Consider the following 23,211-nt stretch of genomic DNA (forward strand, 5'->3'; position numbering starts at 1 on the left):
TTCCATTTCTGGATTCACACAGATGTACAGGATCTGCAGCAGCCGCCTCTGTTCAGAAACACTGCAGCTCCCGTTTACCATTGGGTCATCCAAAGCTTGTCTTCTGTGTCAGTACGATTCAGAATCATCCTGACACTGTCAAGTGATTTGGGTCCTTGATCCCTTCCAGAATATCTTAATAGTAACTCCCACTTTTAGTGGCATCTTCTCTCTCTCCACTGGGGGACTATGTTTTTTTTATCTCCTACCATAGCAAGTCTTTCCAATCCAGTTGATTTCCTACATGTCTGCTTCTAAGCATTTTGTCCTTTTCTTCTTTTTCTGGAGGTCCCCAAGCATATCCCTCTATATTCCTCTCTGAATTTAAGAGGCCACCAACTCATATATTTATTGGAGTTTTGGAATACTGACTACGATTTGCTCTAAGTTAGGGCTACAGAGTTGATTTTAACCTTGTTCACACAACAGGAAGCAATGCACAATGCCCAACCAAGAACTGCTAAGTGTCTTTATGGCTGGAAACTCATGCCACATTGCAACTACCTCTCAGGAAACCAGGAGAATCATAATAAATATCATATTAACCACAGGAATTCAGGGGATAAAATATTATGAGACTTCAGTGAAGTCTTAATAAAATTTAAGTATGATCTGTATCTATACCTGAGTCTGACAACTGAGTAGCTATGTGCCACATCATTAACTGATCCAACATGTCCCAGATCTTTGCAGTAGGGTTAAAATATTTCTGAACATATGTCTAAACTGATGTGTCCTTACGTGGTGTAATGGCTGAGTAGCAGAGATGTACGTAAATAGCATGTGAGACCACACGGACAATAAAAGATGATATTGTGTAGACATGAGAATTTTCAGAGTTTGAAAAATAAATTATTTTGTAGTTTGAGACCTATGGACCTAAGACACATACAGTATGTATAGGTTCTGTCAGAAAGCATTACTTGTTAAAAAAAGAACAAGTCAGTGTGAATTACCAGTTTGGCCATAAAAATCCAAAATGTCTCTGAAGTAGAAAGGCATTTGACAGCTCAACATAGTTTCTTGCTAGAGGATATTGCTGATGTTTTTTTCTTTACTTCCTCTAGGAACAAATTACTATTCTGTGGTAGTCTTGCTAAACTCTGGAGCAGGTTTTGCATGACAATAATCACAGTCAGAACGTAAGATGTATTCTTTAAATTGTCATCCTGGACATATGATTGCTGGCTTCTGTATGAGGCTGCTGCAGTTAAATCAGTGCTCACTCCTAAAACTATAATAAAATCCAACAGCCATGACATCCAGGCCATTATTTGACTGCATTTTTTCCTGTACCAAGGAAGTAATCAAAATGACTTGCTAATAAATGTAAAAGAAATGAAGGTTTTTTGTCTTCTGTGAGGGATTTTCTTTTCCTACATAAAGTTTTATAAATTGAGTCCTGAAACTTTGTTTTCAGAGTGCATGTTTTTTATTTTTTCTTTTTCACTTACATTATGCTACAAGAAACATCTTGAACTCATAGTTAGCATTAGGGAGAGAAGGCTGCTTGGTTTAAGTACCAAGTTATCTATTGCTGTTGTTGTTAATGCATCAAATGCTATTTCCATGGAAAGTCCATGATACATCTAAAACCACGTAGGCAAACAGAACGGTTTTGCAGCTGATATTACTTTATATGTGTAGCATATAAAACACAGTAGAACAAAGGTTTTGAAATGTGTATTTTGCTGTCTGAGAGAAAAAAACTACTCAAAATTGTGAAACAAAACTTCTATAGAGAGAAGTAACTTGAGGGCAATAGATGTCTCAAGAGAGTATTCTCTGAAGATACCAGCTCCTAGCCAAAACCCAAATACCTCAGTTACATTGCAGCAATATTATGGCTAACCTTTGAATATTTTACCTGTAAGGACAAGGCCAAACAAATTCGATCTGCAAAGCTGTGAGTAGGAGAAAAGTTTCGGTTAAGGGGACAACTTTTAGAATAGTTGGTGTAAAGGCTGAACTCCCAGCTCTAAAAACCATTTTGAGTGAAATGCAAGTAATCTAGAATTGTCTTTTAGTATTTTATTTGCTCTTCTGCTTTGTAGGTAGGAGCTTGACCGTATATTTTCATTTAAGCCTGATTTCTTTTTGTTTCAGGCTGAATAATATGTGTAACTGATTTCCTCATAGCGTTTGAATGTAGAGATTATCTGCTGACAAATTTCAGGGGTTAACATTGAGGCTGGCATTGCCACATGTTGGGTTTTAGGATGTTGCACACAAAACACAGTGGGCAAAAGGGTACATTAGTGGAGAAAAAAAATTCTTAGTTTGTCTAATTGACAGGCTAATAAACGTTATTGTTAGTCCAGTTACAATAATACTACCATTCAGAGTCAACAATAATACAGAAAAGCCTCTGTTAACATAGTTAATATTGTTACATAGGGAAACGTTCCTATTATCTACCCTTTTTTTTCTGGTGTAATGCTCATCCTTTTGTCTCCCTCTGGGTCTCAAGCTTGACAGCATCAGCCCTCCCCAGGTGCAGAGGTTGGATGGGGATGTCAGAGAGCTGTCAATGCCCCAAATTCCTTGCTTGGAGGGCTAGTAAAGTGTTCATTCCTCAACAGTTTTGGGATCTGGCTGGATTTATTTTTATGCATTATCTTAACACGGTCTACATAGGTGAACTTTCTCTTTACTGGTTCTCAATTCTCTGCTTTATCTAAACTGGTTTAACAAGATTGTATTCCTGTAGTGACCGTTGTGATTTGTGTTTACAGTTTTGGACATCTGGTACCATCCTGTGTTTACACTCTTGCAAACCATTTTTTATTCTAGTATCATAGATAATTCAGTCTGCACAGATGTTTACTCATATCTCTATAAACTCAAAATATCCTAAAGCTAACCTGACTGCTAAACAATTGCTATCATAAATAAAAGAAGCTAAAATCAACTTATGCCAAGACAAATGTCAATCAAATCCTTAGACCCTGGCTTGTAGGGCCACTAAAAAGCCTTTTAGTAGTAATGGAAAGAAACCATATTTACAGGGCTACAGAAGTGTTCCCTCCAGTAGAAACAATATTCCTACTATGGGAAGTATTATCTATGAAATACATGTAGCATATTGTGGGTTCTCTCATTCACAGAACTACTGTTTTATGACATAAGTCAAATTAATGGGCAAAAGTTACTTTTCAAGAGGGATTCTTCTTACCAAATTTGTCTATTTTCTTGAGTACTAAGAAACCAAAAAAACAGTGTAGAGCTCAATTCCGCCTTTCTGCAGAAACATGTAAACCTTGAGTGATGAAGAGTCTAAATACTATGAAAATGCATAACTCAGGAAATACAGACATGTGACTCACAGTGGAGAATAATAGCTAAACTGGCTGTTTGAAAAGTTTATAAACTGTGTCAAGGAAACAACTTTGGAAAAGGCAAAAGTGCTGAGTAATCATTCTATCCCATTCACTTACAAGAGTCAGTTGGAGACATATATGTATGTTTCCAGTTACTGTCTGCTCTATGAAGTGTGATGTGTCTCCCGGAAACCTGTAACAAGCAGTACAATTTTTGGTTGTATATGAAGTGTAGAAAGGTGTAACAGCACCAGTGTCATTACTGATTTCACAACACTTTGCAGATTTTGATTAAAATCTGCCATAGCTTCAGAACTTTACTGTACTTTCAGAGATCGGACTAAGAGATACGTATATCCAAGAAAAGTTTAAAATGAAAGTAAAAATGTATCTGTCAAAAATAATCAGATTATTTGCCATATGTCAAAAATTCAATTATGCCTGAACTGAAGCAATTACAGTTTCCTTTCAACCATGGACTCAAGACATTTTTGTGTGTGTTTGGGTCTAGAAAAAGATTAAGAAAAGGGAAAGCTGTCACAGTCTTAATTTACTTGCTAGTACTCTATCTTAGGGTAACATGAACTTTCTTTAAGGGAGAAAGGATAAAGTTTGGTGGGGTTTTTTGTGGCTGGGCACTAAAAAGAAATTCACACTTGTTTACAAAGCATATGATATTTCCTGTGTGGTTCTTGCATTTTCGAAATATTTGTGTGGTTATTTTCTAGTTTTTGTTAAGATTTTAGGCAGGTTATTAAGTGCTGGTAGACTGTCTTGTTATATAGAGAACACAGTTAATTCACTGTAGTAGAGGGGGAGAGAGGTTGAGTGGGCCATAGTTTTCCCATTACCACAGTAGGGCAGAACATGTAAGATCCCGTTTCTAAAAAATGTGACTATCTATCCCCCCACTCACCTCAGCAATCCCTCTCCATCCACACTGTGTTTCTGGTCTTTATTCTATATCATTATTTATCAATTAATCTCTCTTGAGAATATCAGAATTATATTTAAATGTGTGCAGAAATAAAATGAAAAAATAGTTAAGGAAGGACCAATTAACCTAATGTAACTTGTGTTTTTACTTGCCTATTTTTTAATGTGTCACAGATAGAATCATTCAGAGAAAAAGTGTATTGATACATCTTTTACAGTGCTGATATAGAAGAGATTTTGCATTTTTTTGTTTGACTTTGCAGTATGCCTCCTGCTTTCTGTGACTTTGGATCTAGGACATTACTGCGCTGCAGACCTTTAGATTTTGGATGCCTGGATGGTCTCACAAAATTTTATCAACGTAAAGTTGTCATCAGGGAAATAAGGATGATAAACAATTCTCAAATGTATAAAATGGTCAAAGGAAGATGGGATAGATCTACTGTCTATCAGATTATTGGAAGGAAAAAAATAGATTTGGAAGGAAAAAGCAAGAGAAACTGCCAGTCCACCATAAAGTTTTAGAAAAAGTGTTGGACCATAGGATAATTAGAAAACTTCTACTACTCTCATTCCTGATTATTCTTCTTCACTCCTTACTCTTATCTGTTTGGCATTCCATCTGCCAAATGACTTCCATGTAATGCAGTCTGGCCTCCTCCACTCATTCTGCTCTCTGCCATAGCATCATTTTGCAAGTTACTGTCTATGCCTGTTACCCTTTTTCTGGTCCTTCAGCGTTGTGTGTGTTTGTTTTTCCAGTCCTATTGCTCACTATTCCCTGTCCTTACAATAATTTTCCTTCTCTGACGTGTGTCTTATGTGTTGCTCTGTACTGCTCTTCAACCTTGCCTTCTTACTGTTCTCATCTCCTGCCATTCAGATGTGTCTTTCCTAATGTGCTGGCCGACTGGATTTCTGTAAAGTGAACCCAAAGTCCATCATCACAGCACTTCTGAAGGGAAATTGCAAAGATATCCCATGCTGCCAAGAGAAATGCATAAGATAGCAGCAGAGATGGAAAATATAATTGAATGTGGCATGTGTATGAATGTCAGGCAATTTTTTTTTTTTTTTTTTTTTTTTTTAGATTTAACAGTTCTGTAACACCTACCCAAAGTCAAAGTTGCAGGCACCAGAGTTTTGGAGATAAGTGGGATGTTCTGTGATAAACCAGTTTAGGTTACATAATTTCTGTATTACTGCAGAACATTCTTACACCAAATTTGATCATCATATGTGCTATGGAAGTGATGGAGACGTTCTGAAATATATTAAGGGATAATCTTATACTGGGGATTAAAAAAATTATTGTCCATTTGTCCTCAGTAAGAGAGTGTGATCTTCATGACCTCTGCTACATGTATTTTTTAAAGTTTTCTCAGAATTAAAGATCTTAAGTGTAATTTTTCTTGTTTTGGTTCTCACCAAAGAAGTGAATTACTATACTTAGAAACATTTTTTCCCTCAGTGTGCTTAACCCTTGTAAGCTTAGTTGTTACTGCACTTCAACAATAAATAAGTAAATGTAATAGGTATTTCTGTCAAAATAATGGTTTTGATTTTGGCTGCAACTGCACTATAGGCTATTAGTTAGAGAAGGATAATTTTATAAATGAAAAGGAAACTTTATGCTTGGCCTTTTAGACATGCTTTGTTTAGAAACAAAATAAATTGCATTAAATAAAACAACATATTTAATTACTGAGCCCTGTTCTCAATCCATTTATTTTAATCTAAATAGCAAATGTTTAACTTGTATCCATTATTTTGTACCAGAAAGAAATTCTTCTAAATTACATCTCTTAATGAAATAAGCCAGAAAGACTCTGCCAGAAGTATACAAAATTGTATTAACACAAGATGCATAAAATGGCAAACAACTCTTATAAACATGCTGTATCTAATACATTTTATTGTGTGCTTATGATAGCGATGATGTGAAGCCTTTCACTTAAAGACTCGAACATTCATTCCTTTATTTGTGCCATTTATTTCTTAAAGCAACTTCTCAAGTCTTAACCAGTCATTTGTGAAATTGTCTATTAGCATCTGAGCTGCATATTCATGACTTAACTTTTTCAACTAAGGAACTCAGCAACTCAGGGGGGGATCTTATTAGTGTATATAAATACCTGAAGGTAGGGTGCAAAAAGGACGGAGCCAGGCTCTTTTCAGTGGTGCCCAGTGACAGGAAACATAGGAACTTCCATCTGAGCATAAGGGAATACTTTTTTTACCGTGAGGGTGACCGAGCACTGGAACAGGTTGCCCAGAGGAGTTGTAGAGTCTCCATCCTTGGAGATATTCAAAAGCCTTCTTGGACACGATCCTTGGCAACCAGCTCTAGGTGACCCTGCTTGAGCAGGGGGGTTGGACCACATGTCTGCCAGAGGTCCCTTCCAACTTCAACCATTCTGTGATTTTGTGAAGCTTTTAGAGGCAGAGGAAAGGGCAACTCTAACTTTTGGTGGAAGAATCCATAATTCAGGAAGCAGAGAGTCCTCCTAGAAATACAATCATTGTGGACCATCTGTGAAAGGAATCTCCCTTGCATCCCACCTACCTAAATAAACTGTACTGAGGGAAGGAAAATGGTGATGTAAACATTAAAAAGTAGGATGAGATTAATTTAACCTTTAGCATTTTGCATCCTTATTGTATTAGCTCTTTTACTTACTATATTGTATATAAGTTGAACTAACTTGAAGTGCATTACATTCCATTTTCTTTGTCCCAGAGAAGATGCAAATAGGAGTTTTAGCATAACATATGTGCCTTGAGAAACCATAACTTCATCTAAGTTATGCTTCATTTATGGATTTTGCTCTTCATGTCTAGAGGACATGAAAGACTGAGCAACCAGTTATCTTCCTGGTTAATTTCAGATATAGAAAAAAAGTTCAGAACTTCACTGAACAGACTTCACTGTTCAAGACACATGACTAACTGACATTTTAGTAATACATGTGCCCTTCAAACATTCATCTTGAGATGGTAAAGTTTGTTTCATATCTTCCTCAGAGATGCAAGTCATTCATCTTGGAATACTTTTTTGTATAAATACCATAGAACCATAGAACAGATCAGGTTGGAAAGGACCTTGAAAGATCACCTGGTCCAACCTTCCATGGAAAAGGGAGGCTAGATGAGATTATCTAGCACTCCGTCCAGTCGTGTCTTGAAAACCTCCAGTGATAGGAACTCCATGATGTCCCTGCGGAGGTTGTTCCAGTCATTGATTGTTCTCACTGCAAAAAATTTCTTTCTTAGGTCAAAATGAAACCTCTCCCAGTGCAACTTGTACCCACTGCCCCTTGTCTTCTTCATGTGGCTCCTTGTGAAGAGAGAGCCTCAGTCCTCTTTGTAGATGCCCTTTAAGTACTAGAAAACTCTGATAAGGTCCCCCCGAGCCTTCTCTTCTCCAGGGTGACAAGATCTAACTCCTTCAGTCTTTCCTCATAGGACAGGTTCTCCAGCCCTTTGATCACCTTTGTGGCCATCGTTTGGACCCTCACCAGTCTGTCCACATCTGTTTTGAGTTGTGGGAACCAGAACTGGACACAGTACTCCAGGTGCAGCCTGACAAGTACTGAGTAGAGTGGGATGATCACATCTCTATCTCTACTAGTAGTGCCCCTGTGGATGAAGCCCAGGATCCAATTTGCCTTCATTGTTGCAGTGGTACACTGCTGACCCATGTTCAGCTTGTTGTCCACCAGGGCCCCCAGGTCCCTTTCAGCAAGGCTGCTCCCCAGTCACATCGGATCCTAGCTTGTACTGGGCTCTTTGGTTATGTCATCCCAGGTGCAGGACCTTGCACTTGTCTTTGTTGAACTTCATGCTCTTCTTGCTAGCCCACTTTCCAGTCTGTCCAGGTCTCTCTAAGTTGGCTCTCCCTTCTGTCTGCCTCACCAGTTTAGTGTCGTCAGCAAACATGGTGAGAACCTCTGCCTGGTCAGCATTATATGTAACTAGTTTCCCTGCCCTGTTTAGCCATGGGACTGTCTTCCCTGTGCTTCTGCTTACTACTCACATATCTGAAGAACCTTTTCTTGTTCTTGATATTTTTGGCCAATTTCAGTTCTAGCTGAGCCTTAGCCTTCCTGACTGCATTTCTGCATGACCTAGCAAGGTTCTTGTAGTCCTTGATGGGTATTTGGCTGCCTTTCCATAGCTGGTATGCTGCTGCTTTGCTTTTAAGCGCACCCAAAAACTAATTGTTGAGCCAGGGTGATACCTTGTTCCGCTTTCTTCCTTTCCCTTTGTAGGAGGTGCACTGTTCTTCCTATCACCTGCAATTCACTGAGATAAGTGTCTGTATCGAGCAAACAAGAATGTATTTTATATGTATTCTTAAAAGCAGAAACAAGACAAAGCATAGTGATCTATCATGATCACAGAATTGCAGAATCACAGAACTGTTTAGGTGATAAGGAACCTCTTGAGATCATCTTGTCCATCCAACCCCTCCCTTGCTCAAGAAGGGTCATCTAAAGCAGGTTGTCCAGGACCATGTCCAGTCAAGTTTTTAATATCTCCACAGATGGAGGCTGTTGGCTGTTGTGTGATGGCTGTCAATCCGGAAAATTTTATTCATATTTACTCATTGAGACTGACTAGTTATAATACTGATGTAGCAAAACAAACACAGACTGCTGCATTCTCAGTTTGTTAATTAGAACCCATAACAAGGGATTGTGATCATGTTTTACTGAAAGGGAATCAAAAATTCAAGCAGCCTCATTGGAAGCACTACAAAAAAAAAGATGCAAACAAAAATGAACCCATCCTTAATAACAGCTGAGGCAGAAATGCTGTCTTTATTAAACTCTTGGAATTTAGCACTGAACCACTTTGGGAAGAGCTGCTATAAAAAATCTTAGTCTTCATATGTGACCCAGGCTTTTATCTCTTCTAGCGGGTGAAAATAAATGAAGAATACCTAGGCCTGGCTTTTATTATGTATTTCAGATACTTACTGGAGTGCTGGCAATACATCACTCTTTACTGCCTGGTATCAGTCCTCTCTGGATGAGTTCCTTGAGAAAGAATTCCAATCCTTCCCCAGCAGCAGCTGCTGTCTTTGAATATTTTGGAGGCTGCCCTTTCCAGATTCTGAGGATAATGGTAGAAAACAGACCTGATTATACGGGGTTGACATTTATATGGCCAGTGCTAATTTTAGCAGGGCCGTCTGTGGTTTTAACTGAAATGATTCTATCCTAATAATTTTAATGGAGAAACTATCAGGAAAAAAAAACAAACAAAAGTGCCCACTCTTAAATGATTCCCCATCAGACTTGAACAAGACACAGTGAGCTCTGCCTCATCTCTCTTTTTCAATTAGAGGAATCTGAACTGAGTGCTGTTCTTCTGGGTACAATCAATGTGAGGCACTCTGAGATGCTACAGACTTGACAGCAGTGCATCAAGGAGATGGTCCTTTCAACATCTAGAAAATCTGCCATCAAAGTACCTTACTAATATGAAAAATACATGCCTTTAAGATAAGGTTAGATGAGAGGATGATGATTCTTTTCAAAGATATTGCAGGATATTTTGCTTATTGCCATCACAATTTTATCAGTGTGGCACTGCCTGAGATGCTTGCTCTTAAACAGTTTCCTAAGCTACTGTAGAAGCAAGAAACGCATTTTTACCCATCTGTATTCCTTCCAAATAAAATCCCAGCTATGGGGATCCACTGCTTCATTACTTTAATTAATTTAGCTCTCACAGCACTATGCTTTCTAGGGCTGACACAGAAATTACACAGAACTCAACGACAGTGCAGTGCCCCATAGAAGCGAAGCAAGGAATTTGAAATATACTAATTTTGATTTAATTATCTAATTCAGTTCTGAGTTCTAGGCTCAAGTGTCAAAGGATGCGATGCCCAAGGAATCTTCTACAGAATCAGTGCTTTCCACCAGCCTTTGGAGGCAAGGCAAGGCTTAAAAACAGGTTTCCTAAAAAAGAAATGAGGGAGGACGCAGATCTCCGCATGCTTCTCTGTAAGGCAGTTGGCTCTAATTGCAGCCCTTGGTTTGAATCAGATGGTTTCAGTCTTTTAAAGGGTGAGCTGAGCTTACTCTGCTATCACTGTTTCCTAATGGCCTGTAGGACAGTGAAATAGAGGTAGGGTGTTATCAAAATCTGGCCCAAAGCTTTTTAGCAAATGTGATGCTGCTTTATTCTGAAAAGAGCCTTGCTATGGATTTCTTATGAAGAATTTGTGGATACTCATTGCAGTATAAATACTTACAGGAAGATAAGGGATCAGTCGTTGGGATCAGTTCTTGGTATCCCTAGCAGAGTACTTGAGGTCCACAGGCAAGTAGGAGCAACTTGGTTGGTAATGCTGATTTGTATTACAGTTGTCCGCATAGATATTATTGTCTGTTATGCCAGCAGTTGCTGGCCCACATTCTATAAATGGGAAGGAGAAAAGAGAAGCATGAAGCAATGTCTGGTTTTTGCAATTAGGCCTATTTCATCTATCTTATTAACTAGGCAAAATCATAAGGAAATAAATCTGTACTAGCAGTTAATGATCAGTTGGTTAGTTGACAGGTGCAGGCAAGCCCAGTGATATAAAAATTACTGTCATTATGAACAGCTTCTAGTAGGAAGATTTTTTTATTAAAAATGTGAACACATTCTGTTTCAATAGTGATACTATAAAATTTGTCTTTTCATGATCTTTAATAACCAATTTTCTGCCAGAATGATCCAGAATGCTATCATATGGGTTCTGTATTAAAATTTATTTTAAAAATCAAGGCACTATGTACTGTAACAGGCATAATTAAGCTACAGTTCAAACAGTACATGCAATGCATATATAGTGTAACTAGGTATTAAAGTCCGTTCTATTTGTCATATGTTAAAAGAGTTGCAAATGAAATTATTAAAACCCTATTCTAAATTATAACTCCTGAAAAGATTTGTTTGTTTGTTTTCTGTTTGGGTTTTGTTTTGGTTTTTTTTTTTTTCTTTTAAGGTGCAAAACATCCAGAGTATATTGTTCTGGTAAAACACTAGAGACCAAAAATTAGCTTCAACAGCTACTTGGATATTTTGCAATCAGTGAGATGCTGATGTAGCAGCAATTTGTTATTTGCAGTGTATCGGCATCACTGTAGAGGGCATGGGGAGGGAATACATTGTTGGTATTCCCAGAAGAACACGTGAGGTCCACAGAGAAATAGGAGCAACTTGATCAGTCATGCTGCTTTGTACTAAAATTGCCCACATTCATATTATTGTCTGCTGTGTCAGTAGATGTACTGATGAAAGAGCTGGGATGGTGTTTTCCTACACATATGGGAAAAGGCAGGGGGAGTGTTTTTAAAGAACACAAAGTGATTTGTGGGGAGCTGAAGCTGCTTTTGCACTGTTGAGGGGAGAAGGTCCTCTGTCCTTCACAGCCTTTCAGCAGCTTGAGGAGAAGCCAGCCACAATGACCTAGAAGGACAACATTCAAGGTCAGGTTGGACGGGGCTCTGAGCAACCTGATCTAGTTGAAGATGTCCCTGCTCATTGCAGGAGGGGTTGGACTAGGTGATCTTTAAAGGTCCCCTCCAAACCAAACTATTCTATGATTCTGTGACAAAAGAGAGAAAATAGCCAAGAAGGAAATGGCTACAAACCACAGATATACTTGACCAGTGTTGCAATAGAATAGATGTGCATGCCTCTGTGTGTGTGTGTATAGCTATAGGTAATGATCTCTCTCTGTGTATATACACAGTACACATAGTGTGTATGCAGTTACATATATACACATATAAATACACTGTTAAGGAATTAGAGATCTCTGTGATGGGAGTGTTTAGAGGACTGACAAATTAGGCCATTTTTAAACTTTAAAACAAAATCTTACATTTATTAACAATAAATGTCATGCTAATAAGTAATTCTTACACAGTTAATCACTATTACTACATGTATAAAAGTGTTATTCCTTAACAATCATATCCTAAATTAGCAGTAAGTATACAATGCCATGAAGCTGATGCCATATAGTTAGCAGTGATGGCTTGGGTCCTTGATGTTTCTTCATCATGGAGGTCAAAGTGATCAGACTTGAGAGAGAAGAACAACTCTGACGAGAGAAGTTGGAACTGAAGTGGTCTTGTTGACTTTCTTCTCCATCTTTCCTTGGTCATTGCCAGTGCTTTATGCTTCTTGTCCCCTCCACCTCCAAAGGGCAATCTCAGCAGCTCCCCATGCTGTTTATTTTGGTTTTGCTTTTGCTAATCATCCCTCTTGTGTATTCAGCAGGATGTTCTGTCTATTTTCAGTCTCTTCTGCTTACCTTGTGCCTCATCTTGCAACTTCTGTTACCTGGATACCTCCTACATGCAACTTCATATGTCTTTGCCCCGTTGGTGGTCACATTGCTCGCAAACTTAATTAAAATGCCTATGCCTTGTGTTTGGATGTGCTATAATGGTGTTACAAAGTGCTCACATACTGTTGTTGATTACACTATTTTGGTATGCATGTATTTGGATTCAAGGCAATCTAATTGCAAATATATCCTGAAGAATACACTTCTAATTTAAAGATATTACAGGCCTCTGCCTTAACTACACCAGAATAGGCCCAAAGTGGGCAAATCACGGTAGAGAGCTGCCTCTTCTCTCACAGAGGGAGAACAGTGCATCAGTGCTGTAGCTGACTTCTGTTCCAGAGGGATGGATCCTAGTTCAGATGCTTTTAGAAGTATGGCAACAATGTGTCTGGTCAGCTTACTTATTTCAGATACTGGATTAAAAAATCAGTTGCTAATTTTTAAAGGTTTTCAAAAAATCCTTTGACCACATTATTGCCCACAATATGCATATATATATAGTATATCTTCTAAATCTTGAGTATGTACTTGATAGATAATGCATCAAATAGGGAGATTAAGATCGAAAGAAAAATCTTAAATCTTTATTGAAAGAAGAAAAAAGAAAAAATATAGTTTATTTTTTCATCTAGATATTAGCATTTTAAATGGATTTTTAATGAGGATATTTTCAAGCTATTTCAAGGTACAAGACTTTTCAAGTAATTATTTCAAAGACAAATTGCTCATGCCATGATGGACTTCTACAAATACACAAAAATTAAGCAATTATGAGTGCAAAGCAGTTGGTTAATTTCCATAACTACTACATGATAAAGCTCTTACATACAGAAATCCAGATATATTTAGGTAAGAATTCCCTACTATTTGTAGAATCCATAATAATGTGAGGCAGTGGTCTATGTTTGAAGTCTTGAGGCATTGTTACTGAAAGAGGCAGAAATCCTGCAGATGGAGTGGCTTCTCTTTAAATAATCCCAACCTTCCTAATTTAAGATTGACTTTCCAATCTTAATTTGGTTAGTTTATTTTAATTTAGGAGTGTTTCTGGCTAAAAGCTTTACAACTGCAGAACCACATCGACTTCAGTAACATTATATACTATAGGAAGTACCTACGTAACACAGTACGAGATAATTCTTCATAAAGGTAATTAGTCTGGACAGGGCAATTTATTAATTTAAATACGCTGTTAATCTACGCAAGCTGCTTTGGATATCTTTATTCAAAGTTGCTGTTTGTGTTGAAGGAATAAATGATAGCAACAACAGATTGTGAGGTAGTGATAGAAGTTGCAATGTCCAGTAGACTTTATAACTAAATGCTAGCAGAGGATTGGTGCAGATAAGGAGTCCTGGCTTTTGTTCCGTGTTTTGGAGAGCTGTCTTTCAAACCCTTCACTGCCACCCTGCTGTGACTTACTTGATGTTTTTTGCTTCTGGACATTACTGTCTGTCATCACTTTACTCTGTTTCCCTACACGTCCACTTTCATTTCCAAACTTCCATGCATCCACCTCTTTTTTTATATTTTGTCCTTCCCAAGACTGCATTTCAGTTTTCTTACCACTCACTCTGCTACAGCTCTCAGCATTGAGGTCTTCACCCTCAAGCCACTTAGGCTGTAGGAAGGTGAACATTTGGAGCACAAGATAAAAGTTTCCCTGCTGACATTTTTTGAGCACCCAGCAGCCTGTGGTTATCAGCAGAAGCAATCACAGGGAGAGTACTGCTTGTCCCAGGCACACTAACTCGAGGAGATTCAATCGTTCTCAGGGAACGATCCTCAGACTTGTATTAGCATGTATGCATTGTAGCAGGCATGAAAAATTATCACAAAAATTGATTCAAAGCTTAATGGAGAAGTAGTTACTCATAACTAAGAGGTTTTTCTGCAGATAGAATTAAAGCTGAAGCCCTAACCCTAATTTCAAGAGTTCTTTTCAATGCAAGGAGCTTGATAGTGAAAAGACTGTATGATTTACTTGTTCTACTTTGTGTGATTTTTCTATAACTTTATTTCTGAAATAGCTGGAACACACCTTGAGGTAGATGTTCTGACACTTGGCAGACTGGCAAGTCATTGGAAGACTGCCCTTAAAAATGCAATGTATCAGGCCACCTTCGTTATAGACAACATAGGTTTATTTCTTTAAAACAGCAAAATCAATCAGATAAAAAATCGTACAGAAAAGGCATGGCTTGTATAATAATAATGTAAATTCTTTCAAATATATTTCAATTATGTCCTGAACATGAATGATTGCTTTTGGATTGGTCCTTTTTATGCAGTGTTACTCTCTTACTTTGCAACCCACAGATGCTCAGAAAAGATGACTTGGGCCCTAGAAAATCATTGGATTGACTTACACATATTATACATGATCTTTGGCTATTAAATGTGGGATTCACTTAATCATGCTGGTTCTGTTTTGAGCCTTCAGAGTCTCCCTGGGTTTCATTTCAAAGTTCTATCAGTAAGTAGAAGTCTAAAATAACACTTCTCTATTCAGGACATTGAATCAAGAAGTACCTTATTACAGGAAGCCAGGCCACAAATGCTACTATAAGATGAGATTTGGCTGTAGCAAGGGCAGAGTAAAATGAAATTTGTTATCACAGGGAGAACGGTACACTATGATAAAATGTTAAATAGTGTATCAAAAATAAAAAAGGAAATATATGACTAAAATGATACAAATAATCTATAAAACTTTCAAAATAACCATAACGATCTGTTCTGTCTTACAGGAACCCGATTAGCTCCGAAAGAAAAACTGGACATCCCAGTGTTATTCATGCCAGATACAATGAAAATGTATGAGGCTGTGGTGGTAATTCATGTAATGAGGGAAAATGGTGAAAACTGGCCTTATGAGGATTCTGCTGCATTAAGTAAAGGCTTAAAGAGGTAATTTATTCTAACAGGAAAAGAAAAAGTAATTGAGGATACTCAAGTCATCATTTTCCCCTTCAGATATTTGTGTGTAGCTCCCGTGGGCAATCAAGTGTCTGATTTTGAGGGCAATAGGTATCCAACATAAGCTTTTAATGTACCCTGCAAAGTATGCACATTTAGGGTAGGACTTTTATCTGTTTCAATACTTATCTTTTCTAACTTTAAATAAAGAAAATGTAAAGTACTAGCTGCCAGTGCAGTTATGGATATTGAGCAAATGAAAGCTCTTAGATGCCTCTAATTTTTCAGTATATTTGGGCTAATAATGATTCTCCTGTGGATATGTTTATGTAATGCATAAACTGCATAAACTTTGTTTCAGTGTAGACATGACATAAGAGAGACCAGATAAGGCCAAATGTTCTCATATCCTGACAGAATAATATTTGAAGACACTAAACTAAGTGGATGTAAATGATTGCTGTTCTGATTTGGTTGGATTTTATTTCATATTTTTCTTAAGTATGTTTAGCATTACAGCATACAATAAAATAGAGTCTCACTTCTTCAACAACTCGTAAGCCTAGATAACTTTGGAAACAAAAATTCTCAGCAGTTTATCACAATGATACTCTTTACTTATTTTCCAAGCAGTGTTACTGTAGCAGAGAATGGGGGAATTCAGGGAATACTCTGGATGTATCCGGTTCATGGAATACCTGAAGCACCGCAGCAGAAATTAGTTCCAGGTAGGTAATGATTGAAAAAAACATGAACAATAAATTTAAGAAAATTAGTCATTTGTGTTCTCACCTGCTTGATCACGAGAATTTGCAGTTGTACTTTGCTACATCTTAAAAAAAAGATAAAATCACATATTAAAAATAAAATCTCCTTTGCCAACCTACAAAGCAAATCTAGATCTATTATTTTGTTCTCATTGTGGAAAAAAGGAGCCAGGAGCAGGTGAAAATCTCAAGGCTTGTGCCCTTCGGTGTCCCAGTTAATGCTGAGTTAGGGAACCAAAGGTAAATCAGACAAAAGACTGACACAAGGGTAGATTTCTGCTTGTGCACCCAGAACACTCTTCTGGAGAGTTTACAGGGTACAAAATATTGGAGTAGATGTCCGCTGTTTCTCTCAGCCTTGAATTTCACTCCTTAATCTAAAACAGAATATAGACTAGTGTGAATAGCAGTAAGTTTTCCACTTGCTCCTGAGAAGTAAACTTGCATTAAAAGATGACTGCCATTCATAGGGTTTTTGTTGTTGCTTATTTTTGGGATAGTAAGTGTTTATAGATTTGATGCACCTATTTTTTAAAGGTGTGATATAATCTCAGAATTGTGAAACAGAAATTGTGAACGGCTTTTTAAATCTATAACCTTGATGAAACTATAGCTCAAGGTGTAGTTGAGGGACAATTTTACACCAACTTGTCTTTCCATTTTGTCTTTTGATGAATGAATATAATACCTTTCTACACTAAATAGACTAAGGTACAGGAATAACTTCTGGAAAACTATAGAAACAGATATTTTTACTGTCATTAATTTAATTTGCTTAAGGACCCTTTACTTGCAGACAAATACCAATGATGTGGTATTAATTAGAGCTTTCATCTCCTTAATTTCCACTTTAATACCTTAAGGAATGAGGCAGAATATTATCATGCAATCAGCTGTTGCCCAAAATGATGCTTTTAACGAGTCTCATTAGCATTAAAACTATGTATATTGATGTGAATGTTTGTTGTGTTATTTAAAGCTGGTATGTAATTCACTGGCAGACTTTGAGATACATCTCCCTTTTATTGGGCTGTTGTCTTCATTAGGTATAGAAGTTACGAATTAAAAGTGTTAGCATTCATAATTGCTTAAGTGACATCACTTCTGTATATGATCAGAACCTTAAGTAATGTCAAATCTTACATAATTTTAAATTCCTAAATACTTCTTTAAAACGGCAAAACTAAACTGCAGAATATTTATAACTAAGTGTGTTCTCCACGAGTTTATGTTCAGTAAAAGTTTGTAATACATACAAGGAGCACTGCATTATTTTTGAATACATATCTCTTTGGCCATCACCATGTTATGTTGGGCTAATTTTTTTTTCTAAGGAAGTACTAGATCTTTCATTGAAAAATCACCTGGAAAACTGAAATACCTGTTTGTAAGTGTATTTATGAAACAGATTCCATTCCTGCCTTGATTCTGAAAGTCTATGGTTTTCAGTTATAAATGGAATTTTTAAAAATCCCTGTTGTAAGATATGAATCCAAAGCAGGTATTTTACAAGAAAACGACTTAGTTTTTAAATCATTGTTCTTAATAATGATCGAAATAGTATTGTCATTTCTTTTAATGCAGACATTTATTAAAATTGCCTGGAGGCTACAAGCTGTTATGTCAAAAACCAAAGCTGCTTTGCTAGTATATTAGGCAGTTCATCTTTTGTGTCATTCTTATTTGCATCTTAATGTACTTAAACTTCTAGAAGACACTTGGCTTAGTATCTCATGAGACCAGTTAAAATGATCAGTGGTCACAAGCCATGTAGTACATGTTAAGTAGATTACAACTTGGCTATCTTATAAAAGTGATTACAAATGGAGAATCATCCAGAATATTTTTTTAATTCTTGTAGAGTCAAAGCAGCATACAATAATTTAGATTGGAAGGGACCACTGAGGTAATTTAATCCGACCCCCTGCTCAAAGCCAAGTCTAATTAGATCAGGTTGCTCAGGGACTTGCCCAGTCAAATCCCACAGGGATCTGATTTTTATCCATAAATATTACTTAGCAATTTAGGAAAAAGAAAATGTAGAATCATTTCTGGTAGTAAGATGAGCTGCAGAATAGAAAATGATGTGGACACAATGTGTGCACACAGTAATCTGAAATACTTGGTAAGCTGGTGTAGTACAGACAATGTAATTTATTCTTAAATATAAGGCTGTGCATCTCGAAAAAAAGATGTGTTTTTAACCATTTCAGTAACTCTACCTCATGGAAATGCTTAGAAGAGAGCTATAGAGATTACTGAAACCCTGTTAAACAGGAAAAGACCAAGAAAAAGAAAAGGTTGGGGTTTTTTTTTAAAGAAAGGAAATTACTTGAACTTGATGTGCAGTTAGCTATTTGTTTTCCAAAATAATGATAGTGAATCAAGCTCCAGAACTGAAAGTTGAAGCTAAATAAACATGGTATAGAAGTAAGGGTTTCATTGCTCGTTTTTTAAAACACTTTACATAATTACTTACCAAGATATGGTTCTAAATTATTTATCATTAAATCTTGATGTTAAGCTCAGAGTTACTTTTTAAAAAATCATTGGGTATAATTCTGATGAAAATAATATTTAGACCTTGAAACTGAGAAGTATGTAATCAGCTGTTCTTTTTCATGTTGATTTCCATAACTCTAGAAAATTCTAAGTCTTTTCTTTGGGAAAACTTATTTTTCTTTCAGTTCTTGCACCTAATTTTCTCCTCTTTCTGTGCCAATAATTACTGAAAGAAGCATAAACAATAACTATTGAAGTAAGCTTTGTAAAATGTAATGTATAAGCTAAAACCCAACTATCTTGTAATGAAAAAAGACATATTTTAGAAGCAGTACATTAAAATCACTTACTGAATTGAAAAAAGCTCTGTCATGCTTCAAAGAGAAACTCGTATCAGAATTCTTTTTATTCTGGCATAGTTCTGTAAAAGCTGAAGTTTGAACAACAATATTCTTAAATTAAGAAATCAAAGAGTAACTTAATATTCTTTCATTTAACTTTGAAATTCTTTCATTTCTTTGCTTTCCTTTCAGTCTTCCTTTCTCATTGGCTTATGTCAAACTATACCATAATTTCTCTTTGCAAATGAACTGAAATGAAGATACATTTCATGATTACAAAAAAAGGAGAAATTTAGCAAGTGCTGTTGCGAACTAACTGTAGGAACAGATTTTCGTTTGTTTAGCAGTATTTTCTACTACTTCACCTAAACAGAACAATAGAAACAGTGGAATGGGAAAAAGCTTTTAGTTGTCTTGGTCCTATTGGAATTCTGTCACTCTCTAAGCACATTTAACTTCTATGTTTAATTGTTCTGTTAAAATCAAGATGCTGACGCTTTACAAATACGTTTTTTTGCTTTTTTTGTAGCTGTGGTACGCTGTCGAGCTAGGCAGAGAGTAGAAAGAAGAGTAGAAGTGCTGCTGACTGGTGTAGTTCCTGGTGCAAATGCTATGCCTGCCACAAGAAATTCTGCCATGGTCAATACAAATAAGCCAGCCAACATCCAAGAAGAAGTTCAAGTCACTGATGGTAAGAATAAATAGCTTGGATATCATGCTATTTTAGGAACATTGCAAATAAGGTACGTGCTTCACCAAATGTAGCTCTGCCATGACAACAGATGAGGTTTAGACAAATCCTTCTCTCAGTCCGTATTTCTACCCTGTTGCAAATATGGGACATTCGTATAAAAGTATGTCTGCTGTTATAGGCACCTTTGAACCTGAACCTTTCTTTTTCTACCTGTCTTGGATGTGAGGCTTGCACACATACCATCTCTCCTTTTAAAGAGAATAGCCTCCACAAAGTCTAACGTTAGCAAAAATATGTCTGTGTAAGCATTGCAAGGAAATATTTATCTGCAGGTTGTCCCTATTTGTAAGATGCATTCCCACCAGCAGGCCAATATCTGCAGCAAAAAGGATTGAAGAAGGAGGCCTAGTTTGAAAGAAGTAATAAAGCTTTGTAAAAAGATAGCTTCCACTTACTGTTAATCAGCAGAGGACACAGTGAAAATCAATTTCTTCAGAGATACACCAGCTTTTCGTATTATACCTCTCTTTGAAACAGAACGGTACAACATATAAGTAGTAAGAAAAGAATGCTTGTTACTGCTGTATGCCCGGTATTTCTGTTAATAGATGTGTGTTAACAGTCATACTCACTACAACAAATTATGCATCGTTACATTTTACCTTCATCAATTATTGCACCTTTGAGACTTAACCTACATTTCTTTTTGGGTTCAAAGTCATCCTACTTTTTAAGAAAAATGTTATTTAAAAATTATGACACATGAGATGAAACATCCTAATGTGTGTTTACCATAGCTGTAAATGAGGGGAAGGGATTTCACCCATGCTCCAACTTTGTCAAGAGTGTAGTGCATTGTATGGTGGTAAAAGATGAGTCTACAGAAGTTGCTATGATTGCAGTCTATCAGGCAATCAGTTTGAGAGGCAGGCAGACTTGGCTTTTGTGTCTCATATATGCCATTTAGAATCTGGTCCAGTAGAGGCTTTGCAGAAATACCGTGTTACAGAAACCTTCCTGCCAAAGAACTGTGAAAAACTGAAAAGCTGTAAAATGTAAATCAAGATGCATTACATCCTTCCTATAAGGATGATTTTCATGCAAATATGCCCCCGCCCTGCACACTGACCAATGTAGTCTCATATTGGCAATCACTCTCCAGATCTTTAAACAGATTTTATTTTTGAATGCTTTTGAAACAGGAGGGCATCTGAAGTTGAACTGTTAACAAGAGCTTGCGCAGCATATACTTACTGATTAGTTAATATTTATAATTACTTAGTTAAACTTTATATTTGCTCATATTGCGGTGACAAAGATAACTTATTGTCTGGGCATATTATTATCTTACATTCCCATATTACGAAGTGATAGTGATCAATCTAGTAAAATGAAAAGATGTGAAGTTCTCAACCTACATTCTTGCCTTTTTGGAGGGCTGTAAATACTATTATATAACTTCTCTCAGCCTTGTGAGAACAGCTGTGTATCAAAATATGTTACCTTTTTTTTTTACTATAGAGTAGCAGGCTTAGCTCTTTCTTGACTTGTCACATATGAGTAGGCTACCTTAAACATACCTGGGCTATTTCCCTCCAACACGGTGGCATCTGAATTGACAAGAAGAACATGCATTGAGCAAGTTGAGGCAGCATTTTGAAAGACTTGCAGATTCATGATGTGTAGTGCTTGTTTTATTCATAGGAATAATATTTCATTTCATATTTATTAACACTGGTTTCTGCACATACTGCAAGACATTGATTTGGGACATTGCATCTTTTCAAGCAAGAAGTCTGGTAATGAAATGCTTTACACCATAGGTAGGAAGATCATTTATAACTCTGGTGCTTTTCATGGTTTTCAATGACATTATAATGTCATTATTGCTAGATGAATTTGAAGCCTGTTAGGAATCAAATTTAATGGTACTATCTCAGCTTTCTGCAGTCTACCAGTAATAACGTAAATAAAAGCATAAACCTCTAAGATAACAGCCTGGCAAGCTGTTTTTAATTTTTTCTATTCTGAAAGAGTGATTCATCAGAGTGTATGTGTGATGTGTAGTAAGCAGTTTTTATATCCAAAGATAAATGATGATAATTAGTGGCAGATCAGATTTAAACAGCTACTACTGTTTAAATGCTTCGCTATTTAAATTATTTGGACAAGTATAAATTCTTGGGAAGTGAAAAATCTTCAAGCATGTCTTTTATGTTAAAAGAATTCAGTTTCATCCAATCCAGAAGATATCATTTGAAACAGAAGATTATTATAATTTCTTAAGAAAGAGGGGACAATCTAAATACTGTCTAGCTAAAATGACATAGGTTTTTTTTCAGAAATCAACAAAGTTCCAGAGATCAGATAATTAAAGCTTAATGTTTTAGACATAGCAATTATGATATTGTCCTTTTTAAAAATAATTTTCAGTTGTATTAAATGCGTATTTTTACCCTATATGTACTTTTCATCTGTTTTCTTACATACGGCTCTAAAGAAATTTTTTTCAGTAAACGAAATTTAAGACCCAAGATTCATCCAAACAAGTGTGAAGATTGTTATTTTTTATTCTAATAAAACAGCTTTTTTAGTTTACTTTAAATATTCAATGGGAAATAAACATGTTTAATTTTCCCTGATCTTCTAAGAGAAACTTCAAACATTCACAAATTGTCAGTTATCGATATTTGACTGAAATTCACAAATTCCTAAGCAACCAAACTTGACTGTGTTGAGAGCATGTCGAGTACACAGCCAGAGTTATCTTCTGGTTGAGGAAATACATGAATCAGTCCTCTTTTGTCTCTGTGTTTATAATGATCCTTTGTAACCTATGCTTTTCTATTGCTTCAGTTTATCACATAAACCAATTATAAGGGCTGAGTGTTTATAATTAACTTCCCTAGTCTTGATTAATTCATAGCTCTTCTCACAGCCTGAAGGCTGGTCTTAGTACCTTGCTCCTGAGTTCTTATTTCTGGGAAAGTTTCATGACAGTTACCTTTTGAGGGGAATAGTGCTGTCCAGGTTCTGTAGGGTAGCACAGGTATGAGGGTTTTTTATGTTATGTGCAAGTTTCACAGCTGTGCTGACTTCTGACTAAACAGATGGACAGTTCAGCTGCACCTAGTGGTTAAATAACATTTTCCAGATACGCTAATCCATAATGTACATTGGCATACATTATTGTACATGGGCATACATTATACAAAGTGTATCTGTACCCTTTGTTTCACCATTTACAAAAACAGCAAATATATATATATTCTATACAATTGTATAGCAATTATCCAACATTCAAAAATTCCTGACACTCATCAGAATATAC

General features: G+C 36.5%; 1 protein-coding gene across 1 annotated transcript in view; it reads left to right on the forward strand.

Annotated features, from left to right (window-relative positions):
• Positions 1 to 23,211, forward strand: part of CFAP47 (cilia and flagella associated protein 47) — a 371,213-nt gene that overhangs the window by 314,317 nt on the left and 33,685 nt on the right. The window contains exons 58-60 of the mRNA XM_076355671.1: positions 15,408 to 15,567; positions 16,207 to 16,304; positions 19,716 to 19,877. Of these exons, the coding sequence (XP_076211786.1) occupies positions 15,408 to 15,567; positions 16,207 to 16,304; positions 19,716 to 19,877 (420 nt within the window). The remainder of the gene's footprint in view (positions 1 to 15,407; positions 15,568 to 16,206; positions 16,305 to 19,715; positions 19,878 to 23,211) is intronic.

Source organism: Aptenodytes patagonicus, chromosome 1, assembly GCF_965638725.1.
Source record: "Aptenodytes patagonicus chromosome 1, bAptPat1.pri.cur, whole genome shotgun sequence".
Classification (NCBI taxonomy): domain Eukaryota; kingdom Metazoa; phylum Chordata; class Aves; order Sphenisciformes; family Spheniscidae; genus Aptenodytes; species Aptenodytes patagonicus.